Genomic DNA, 11,148 nt, shown 5'->3' with positions numbered 1-11,148 from the left:
AAAAAAAAATTAAATATATTTTTTTTTTTTTTGAGGGAAGAGTTTCATGAATGAATGTTATGTTATGTTATGTTTTAATTTTTAGTGTAAATAAAAATTAAAAGAAAGAAATGTTAACTTATTAAAACTTAAGAGATAAGAGAAATATTTATGTATTATTCAATGTATATTTTTGAAATAACATTGAATATCATAAAATTTTGACTTAATAAATTGTTATAAATTATTTGCATGTTTTTAATTAAAAGAAGATATTAATTCTTTGTAAATAAAAACTCATTTATAACTGTTAATAGGTTTATTAAAAGATGCAGTAAAATTTAACTTCAATTAAATATTATGCATCATAAGAAAACTGTATATATATATATAATAAAAACTAATATATATATATAAACGTATACTTAGTTATACATGCTCTTTATTAATTTGTTTGTTTAATACTCTAGCAAAGTCATTAAACGGGCAATTAATAAATCAATAAGTTAACATTTCTTTCTTTTAATTTTTATTTAAACTAAAAATTAAAACATATTATAACATAACATAACATTCAAAAACTCTTCCAAAAAAAAAAAATATTTATTAATTTTTTTTTTTTTTTTTTTTTTTTAATTACAAAAATGTATATATATATATATAAATAAACAAACAAACAAAAAAAAATAACTTTATTTTTTTTTTTTTTTTTTATATAAGACTAGCGTCAGTGCATGGCTAACTTGTACGTATACAACTAGTAACTAGCTTAGCATGCTACAAAAGGTTAATAATACCTTTTATAAACCAATAACATTGTGTGTGAATCTAAATTTCTTCATTGCTATTTTAGCTAGTTATTATATACAAAAAATTAATATATATACTTTTATTAACTAGCAGGCAATTAATAAATCAGCATCATAAGAAGCCATTATATATAAAATAAAAATGAGTATATATATATATATATAAACGTATATTTAGTTATACATGCTCTTTATTAATTTGTTTGTTCAATACTCTAGAAAAATCATTAAACAGGCAATTAATAAATCAATTAATAACGTTTATATGCTAGGTTTCATTAATTTACCAATATGTGAACTTTACCAAAAATAGTGTTATTGATTGAATGAAAAATTCCTTTAATTCCTAATAGACAATTACATTATTATTCCCATTATATTTATATATAATTTTAGTTAATATTGTTATTACTCTTTTTCATATGCAATACTTTTCTTTATGAACATAATATTTACATATAAATTTATGAAATATGTATATCAGGTAAAACTTTTATTATTTTTTATTTCATATATTATTTTTATTGATTTAGTTAGGATATTTTTATATAAGATTTTATATTGCATTTCTAGTGATAATATTGAGATATTTAATATAATTATATGTTTGTTCATTTTTGTGGACGTTTTATTCAAATATTCTTTTTTTTTTTTATATCCTATTATTTTTTATTGATTTCATATTTTATATTTACAATTAATTCAATTAGATCATTTAATTATCACTATTAATCTAAACACTTACTATTCTTTATTCCTTATCGCTTTTTAATGTGCTTTATATGAAATCATATTAAAAATTAACCTAACTAAATAGCTCATAATTATATAAATGATAATATAAAAAACTGTATATATATATCTAAAAAAAAATGGAATAAAATAAAAAATATATCTTTTAAAAATTTTCTTCTTATTTTAATTTATTTTAATTTTCTTTTCTTTTATTTTTATTCCTGTTGTATGTACGATGTTTTTAAAATGAAGACTATCCATTAATATATATAATTATTAAATGTATTTCTGTTGTACTCTAAATGCCATATTATTTAATATAATTTTTATTAGAATAATTATATATTCGAAATATTTGTTATTTATTTCTATTTATGTTTCTCTCTATTTTAAAAAATTCCTTTTTTTACCATTTCTTTAATTTCTTAATACGACTTTCATTAATTTTTTTTTATTTTTTCTTGTATTATTATTTATGTTAAGTAAAATTATTGCATTAATTTTCTTTGATTTATAATATCAAATTTCATTATGATGATTTTACCAAATCATCATTAAAATATTCTTATCATTTTAATTTATATTTCCATAATTATAATTATTTTTATATTTATTTTTACTTTTTTGCATAGGGATTTCATAGCTCATGCTTTAATATATAGGAATATCTGCATGTATATAAAATAAATTTTATTTCTCTATATTACTAAAATGTAAATTTGAAATCAAAACATTTTTAAGTCAGTATTAAAATTCTTATGATTTATACTCAAACTCACTTCCGTAACAATTGAAACATAAATTCTTTCATAAATATGTGAATTTTATATTTTAATTTAATTTTTTTTTTTTTAACTTATTTTTGATTATCTTATTTTTTGTTAAGTATTATTGCATGCGTGCAAATTCTATTATATTTTTATTTTATTTTACTAAAATTTAATTCATAAAATTATTATATAATTACTTTGAAGTTCAATTTTTTTACATTGTCGTCATTGTTATATTAGTTGTAACTTGATTTGGGCATATTTTTATAATAATATATAAATATATGTGTTTTATATATTTTTATTTTGTTATTTTTAATGTTTTTTACTTATATATTATTATTTGTATATTAAAATGTTGTTGCATGTTCAATTTTAATTCATTTTTATTTCTTCATTTGCCTACAAAATAGCCATTATATTATTGTTATGCCATCAATTATATATAACTATTAAAATTGCTACAAAATATGATGTTGCTTTATTTACTTTTTAACATAATTAATATTATATAATTGTAATTTTATTAATTCTAAGAACAGTAATATTGTAACAACCTTTTTATATGTGTTTTCTTGATCATCCTTAAATATTTTATTTTTTTTTTATTTCTTTAAAATTTTTTTTTTTTATTTACTTAAAACCATAATTTTTATTTATAAAATTCTTTAATATTGATGATTTCTATTAAATTTGTCATATTAAAAAATCTCTAAATTCTTTATTTATAAATATATAAATAAAATCAAGAATTTATAAAAATATATTTCTACATAAACATATTAAGAAAAAAATTACAAAATAATAAGAAATAAAAAGAAAAATAAATACATCTTATATTAATTTTAAAAATGGCACTTCTATATAACGCAGGATGTAATGATTCTGAAGAAGACTTCACTAATTGTAAGGTTAATACATGTTTGATACAAGGAAGTAAATTTCATACTTTACACTGTGTTCCTTCATTTAAAGAAGTTGATGTAGTATATCCTTCAGGTGATATTTCAAATGGCATTTTAAAAAATATATTTAAATATGAATCTTCTTATCTATCTAAAGTACAAAAATCTAAAATAACTATTTTATCAAACAATAAGGATGATGGTATTTTGTTTTTATATGATTTTTATTTGCCTATTAAACATCATGCCGGGGCATTGCCTACTACTTATCATTTCCAAACACTTTTATGCCGTATTAAAACGGTAAACCAAAAAATAACATTATGTGGAACATTGGATCCATATTATATAGGAAGGACTCTTTCATTTCATTCTTTTGATATTTCTAATAAAAAAAGCGAAAAAATTAAAATTGGTTTAAATAGTATACAAAATCCCAAGCACTTTGATTTAAGACATAAATATAAAGATTTTTATATAAGTAGAGATAAATGCCATTATGTAACAATGGGAAGTAGTTCGGAACAAATTTGTAGATACTCTATATGCACAAGGGATGATAATAATCACTTATCATGTATAGATGCAAAATTTAATGGAAAATTAATTCATTTACAAGATCATTCCCCATATAGCAAAGAAGATACAGACTATGTATATCTCCCAAATAGTTGTGTGAAAGATAATTTCATTGATAATTGTACTCCTTATTTTTGTAAAATTAAAAGTTCAGATGATTTATATCAATGTGAAGGTATAGAAATGAGTGTCATAAAAAAAATAAAACCACATTCAGAAGAATTAATGAGATCAGAAAAACAGGTAGCTACACCCTATAAAGAATATTCTCTTTCATCTACTTATTTAGCAGCGTCCTTTTTACCTTTCTTAGTTTTGTTCTTTTTTGTGGGATGTTATTTGTATACAATTTTCAAAAGAAACAGAAGAAGAGTAAGTTATTAAAAAAAATTATCTGTGTATAAGCGCTCCTATTATATATATACTATATTTTTATATTTATTCTATTTTTTAATGCAAAAAAAATGAAAATGCAAATAAAAATATGTGTATCTTATGTGTATTAAATAAATTCTATATATATATTTTGCTTTATTTAGAAAATCATATCTAAATCTAAGGGACCATAATTACTGCCATTATTAAAAAGATGAAATGTTCTTACTTGTAAATGTGCATATATAATTATTAATAGTAAGTTTATATTTTTTAGTTTCACATACTCATTAGAATCTTTATTTACAACTAGTTACTATAGTCATTTAATTCTAAACCATAAAAAAAAATTATATATTGATTTATTAATTGCCTGTTTAATGACTTTGCTAGAGTATTAAACAATCAAATTAATAAAGAGCATGTATAAATAAATATACGTTTTTAAATATATATATATATATATTTGTTTTTATTATATATATAATGTTTTCTTATGATGCATAATATTTAATCTGAGTTAAAATTTACTACATCTTTTAATAGACCTATTAATTGTTATAAATAAGTTTTTATTTACAAAGAAATTTATAACAAATAACAAAAATTAAGCTCTAATTCGTTCAATGTTATTTCCAAATATACAAATTGAATATAACATTAACATTAAACTTCTTCATTTATAAAGATTTAATGTAAGTAAAAATTAATTCTATTTTTTATTGGGACAAACGTCAACCCCAAAAAAAAATTAAAAAAGAAAATAATTTAATTTTTTTTTTTTTAATTACAAAGATGTATATAAACAAAATAAACAAAAAAAAAAAAAAAATAGCTTTATATATTTTTTTTTTTTTTTAATTACAAAGATGTATATACTATAAAAATAAACGAAACAAAAAAAAATAACTTTATATTTTTTTTTTTAACTGGCTAGTTTATTAATTCCCCGCTTAATGACTTTGATAGAGTATTAAAAAAAAAAAAATTAATAAAGAGAATGTATAACTAAATATACGTTTTTAAATATATATATATATATATTTTTTTTTATTATATATATATAATATTTTCTTATGATGCTGATTTATTAATTGGCCGTTTAATGACTTTGCTAGAGTATTAAACAAACAAATTAATAAAGAGCATTTATGACTGAGTAGAATTTTATTTCCTCTTTTAATAGACTTATTAATTGTTGTAAATAAGTTTTTAATTATAAAGAATTACTTATTCCTTTAATTAAAAACATACAGACAAACTATAATAATTAATAAAGTCAAAATTTTATTATATTCAATGTTATTTCAAAATATACATTGATTATAACAAAAACATTATTAATTTTATCTTTAATTTTTATAAAAAAAATAGATAAATTTTTATTTGCTAAAAATTTCTCACCAAAAAAAAAAAAATTATTTTTTTTTTTTTTTAAATATTTCAAAAAACAAAAATAAAAAAACACAAAAAAAAAATATGTATATATATATTTTTTTTTTTTTATTAGTGTCAGTACATATTAGTTTGTACATATACATACGACAAACTAGCTTGGTGTACTACAAAAATTATAATATCTTTTGTTAATCAGTCAGTGCATGGATACTTGTATATACACATACAGTAACCTAGCACATTGTACTGAAAAAGGTTAATAATAGCTTTTATTAACCAGATATTCAAAGACTTGGATAAAATTAATGAATATCCAAGTTAATGAAGAGCAAGTTTTAGGACTTCTTTATAATTTTGTATTATAGATTCTATTTTTATAATACAAAATTAATTAAATCACTTTAAGAAAAATAAACATCTATAAAAATTAAATAAAAATAAAAGTAATCCACTTACTATCGTTTTCTTTTTCAATCTTTCTCCATAAAAAATTCATTCCCCAAAGAAAGAATAATAATAAAAAAAAATAATTAATAAAAAAAATAAAAAAGAAGATATAATATAATCATAACCGAGATGTGTCAAACAAAATAGTAATGTGACACACTAAGTTGGTCAAGGTTCTAGTAACTTATTGCATGCAGTGTACTCCTAGATAAAGGAACACTTATTTAAGTTATAAATAGTTGTTTAGTACTATGTAATTAACTACAAATATATATAAATTTTATTAAAATAAACCCCAAACTATGCATTAATTAAAAGCAATGAATTTATCATTGACCAATAGTCAAGACTTTTATGAGAACTTTCATTTGTACCGTTCTCTTGAGGATGGTAGGAACTAGTATGATACAATTTTATCTGTAATTCATTAATAATATAATCTCTAAATTCATGACTCATATTTATTGAACCTCGATCTGTTAAAGTACTTCTAAAACATCCAAATATGTGGACCCATGTATTTCTTATAACATTTAGTGCATCCTTAGATATAAGAGCTTTATCTGTCACATTTGTTAGCATAAAATGTGAATAATCGTCAATTGCTACTTTTATATAATATTCTTTACCTTTCCAAGTTCTAGGACCTACAATATCTAGCGATACCATATCAAATATATTAGGTTTAGACAATGCTTGATTTACATCTGGTTTAAATCTTTTATTACTCATTATTTGACATATTAGACAATTTGAAACATAATTTTCAATTTATTTGCTAATATTAGGCCACTGATTAATGAAAAAAATCGTGTATGTACAAGTTAGCCATGCACTAACGCTAGTTAAAAAAAAAAAAAAAATTATATAAAGTTATTTTTTTTTGTTTATTTTATTTTTATTTTATACATCTTTGTAATTTAAAAAAAAAAAATAAATTAATTTTTTTTTGTCTGTGGATGCTTGTGTTGTTCGAATTAAAAGAAAATTAATTTTTACTTATATAAAAAACTAAATAAATGAAATAGTATAGTGTTAATGTTATATTCAATTTATATATTTCGAAATAACATTGAATGAATTAAAGCTTAATTTTTGTTATTTGTTATAAATTTAGTACGTGTTTTTAACTAAAAGAATATACTTATTCTTCGTAAATAAAAACTCTTTCTAACCGTTTAACATGTTTATTAAAAGATGCAGTAAAACTTAAATCAAATTAAATATTATGCATATGGTTAATAAAATTTGTTATTAACCTTTTGTAGTACACTGAGTTAGTTTACTACCTGTGTGCGTACAAGTTAGCTATGCACTGACTCTAGATAAAAAAAAAAAAAATAAAGTTATTTTTTTTTTTGTTTGTTTATTTATAAAATATACATCTTTGTAATTAAAAAAAAAAAATAATTAATAAATTTTTTTTTTGGGGTAATTAATTTTTGTTATGTTTTTTGACTTTTGTGTTTTAAAAATTAAATAAGAATTAATGTTTACTCATTAAAACTTAAGAGATAAAAGAATTATGTTTATGTATTATTTAATGTATATTTTGAAATAACATTGAATAAAATAAAGTTTTGACTTTATTAATTGTTATAGTTTGTCTGTATGCTTTTAATTAAAAGAATATGTAATTTTTTGTAAATAAAAACTCATTTATAACAATTAGTAAGTCTATTAAAAGAGGCAGTTGGTCAATGAATAAACCCATTGCCCTTAATTATTATGCATTTTAATTATTTAAAATTTTAATAATTATGTCTCCTTTAGGAAAAATATTGCATGCTAAAAAATTTTATCTATTAGAACCTTGGCTAGCTTAGTGTCTAATTATATTTTTTTTTAAGACACATCTCGGTTATAATTATCTTATGTCTTTTTTTTTATTTTTATTTTTATTTTTTTTGCATGTTTTATTTTTTTTATTTAATTTATATATATATATTTTTTTTTTTAATTTTTTTTATCATTTTTTTTGGGGGAATTTTTTCTTAAAAAAAAAAAAAAAAGAGATTTTTTTTTTGAGAAAAGATTTTGAATGAAAGATTAGCAAGTGGATTGCTTTTAATTTTTTTTTTGAACCTTTATAGATTTTAAAAATCTTAGTGATTTAATTAATTTTGTATTATAAATAAAGTCTATAATACAAAATTATAAAGGAGTCCTAAAATTTGCTCTTTATTAACTTGGATGTTCATTACTTTTATTCGAGTCTTTGAATATCCAATTAATAAATCAGCAGTAAAATTTAACTCAGATTAAATAGTATGCATCATAAGGAAACTATATATATATATAATAAGAACGAATATATATATATAAAAACATATACTTAGTTATACATGCTCTTTATTAATTTGTTTGTTTAATACTTGATTTATTAATTGGCCGTTTAATGACTTTGCTAGAGTATTAAACAAACAAATTAATAAAGAGCATGCATAACTAAGTATACGTTTATATATATATATTCGTTTTTATTATATATATATATACTGTTTTCTTATGATGCATAATATTTAATTGAAGTTAAATTTTACTGCATCTTTTAATAAACCTATTAACAGTTATAAATGAGTTTTTATTTACAAAGAATTAATATCTTCTTTTAATTAAAAACATACAAATAATTTATAACAATTTATTAAGTCAAAATTTTATGATATTCAATGTTATTTCAAAAATATACATTGAATAATACATAAACATTTCTCTTATCTCTTAAGTTTTTACTAAGTTAACATTTCTTTCTTTTAATTTTTATTTACGCTAAAAAATTAAAACATAACATAACATTTCTTTCAAAAAAAAACTCTTCAAAAAAAAAAAATATTTAACTTTTTTTTTTTTTTTAAATTACAAAGATGTATATATATCTAAGTAAACAAACAAAAAAAATAACTTTATTTTTTTTTTTTTTTTATATATAGGACTAGCGTCAGTGCATGGCTAACTTGTACGTATACAACTAGCAACTAGCTTAGAATGCTACAAAAGGTTAATAATACCTTTTATTAACCAATACTCTAGAAAAGTCATTAAATGGGCAATTAATAAAAAAGCATCACAAGAAATCATTATATATATATAATATAAATATATATATATATATATTTGAAAACGTATATTCATTTATACATCCTCTTTACTAATTTGTTTGTTTAATACTCTAGCAAAGCCATTAAGCGGCCAATTAATAAATCACCTGATAAAAATCTCTGCTTTCTATTTTATGAATATTTTTACTATGTATATTTTTTCATATCAAATATGTGCCTGTACAAAATATTACAATTATTTTACAAATAAGAGTGATAAAATAATTATATAAAAATAAGCAAAAATATAAATATATATATATAAAGAAGAGTACATATTTCCAATTTATGACACTCTCAAATTAAAATGTTAATGTATCTATGAGTTTTAATTCTCATATGATTTAAGCTTTTCAATAAGTACATATATTCGACTGGAATACCAATAGGTTAATACACCTTTTATTAATCAGGTATTGATTTATTAGTTGCCTGTTTAATGACTTGCTAGAGTACTGAACCAAAAAATTAATAAATAGCATGTATAACTAAATATGAAGATTTTTAATCTATATATTTATTTTTATTATATATAGAAATGTTTATCATGTATAACATTTAATTTGATTTAAAAAATTTTATATTGCTTAACAAACATATATTTACTTTTATAAATGTATTCTTATTTACAAAGTATATTCTTTTAATTATAAGTATACGTAAAATTAACTTATAACAAATAAAAAAAATTAAATTCTAAGTTATCTGATGTTATTTTAAATATACAAATTAAATATAATATAAACATTATATTCTCTTACATTAATTTTTATTTTTCAATTAAAAATTAATGATCTTTCAAGTCAAAAACGTCAACTTACGAAAAAAAAAAAAAAAAATCAAATTATTTTATTTTATTTTTTTTAAATTACAAAGATGTATAAAGAAAAATATAGCTATATATATACATATATTTTTTTTTTTAACTAGCATCAATACATGGCTGATTTCTATTTTCCTGACTAGGAGGATAATTTTACATTACTAAAGATTAATAACATTTTTTTATTAGCCAATATGCGAAATTTTTTATAATTATAAAATCTCAGAAAGGTAAATAAAAATTTTTATTGACCATTATACATGCTCTTTATTAATCTGTGTTTTTGATATATTAGCAAAGTCATTAACTACCTAGTTAATAAAAGAATAAAAGGTAATATTAACATTTTTGGAATTTTAATATGATGAAAAAGATGATTTACAAAAACTTCCTTTAATTCAAGATTTTTGCAAGATTTTTATATAAAGATATATATAATAAAAAAGTTATAATAAAATATACATGTATTAATTTATATATAAAAAAATTATTTTATTTTTTGAGATATGAAAAAAGTGATAATTTTTTTTTTTTTACATAAACTTAACGTGCGAATAATTATTTAAGTTTTAAAAGTAACAGAAGATTCTTTGCAATAAGAAACACCGAAAAGGTTATTAAAAAAATAAAATATAAAAAAAAATTATTTATATTATATATACAATTATATAAATAGTTGATTTATTAATTGCCCGTTTAATGACTTTGCTAGAGTATTAAACAAACAAATTAATAAAGAGCATGTATAACTAAGTATACGTTTATATATATATATTCGTTTTTATTATATATATATATACAGTTTTCTTATGATGCATAATATTTAATTGAAGTTAAATTTTACTGCATCTTTTAATAAACCTATTAACAGTTATAAATGAGTTTTTATTTACAAAGAATTAATATCTTCTTTTAATTAAAAACATACAAATAATTTATAACAATTTATTAAGTCAAAATTTTATGATATTCAATGTTATTTCAAAAATATACATTGAATAATACATAAATATTTCTCTTATCTCTTAAGTTTTAATAAGTTAACATTTCTTTCTTTTAATTTTTATTTACACTAAAAATTAAAACATAACATAACATAACATTCATTCATAAAACTCTTCCCAAAAAAAAAAAAATATATTTAATTTTTTTTTTTGTTTTTTTAAATTACAAAGATGTATATATATATAAATAAACAAACAAAAAAAAATAACTTTATTTTTTTTT

General features: G+C 18.8%; 1 protein-coding gene across 1 annotated transcript, besides 1 other annotated feature; it reads left to right on the top strand.

Annotated features, from left to right (window-relative positions):
• Nucleotides 1-3,144: 3,144 nt before the first annotated feature.
• PRELSG_0030400 (fam-e protein) lies at nucleotides 3,145-4,346 on the top strand (the record flags this gene model as incomplete). The annotated part of the gene is made up of 2 exons (XM_028676156.1): nucleotides 3,145-4,149; nucleotides 4,317-4,346. The coding sequence occupies 2 exons, from the start codon at nucleotides 3,145-3,147 to the stop codon at nucleotides 4,344-4,346; spliced, it is 1,035 nt and encodes a 344-aa protein (XP_028531206.1).
• Nucleotides 4,347-6,336: 1,990 nt separating this feature from the next.
• Nucleotides 6,337-6,790: a repeat region.
• Nucleotides 6,791-11,148: the final 4,358 nt, after the last annotated feature.

This window comes from Plasmodium relictum (genome assembly GCF_900005765.1).
Source record: "Plasmodium relictum strain SGS1 genome assembly, contig: PRELSG_00_v1_446, whole genome shotgun sequence".
NCBI classification, from domain to species: domain Eukaryota; phylum Apicomplexa; class Aconoidasida; order Haemosporida; family Plasmodiidae; genus Plasmodium; species Plasmodium relictum.
This window is presented reverse-complemented; position numbering and strand designations above follow the sequence as displayed.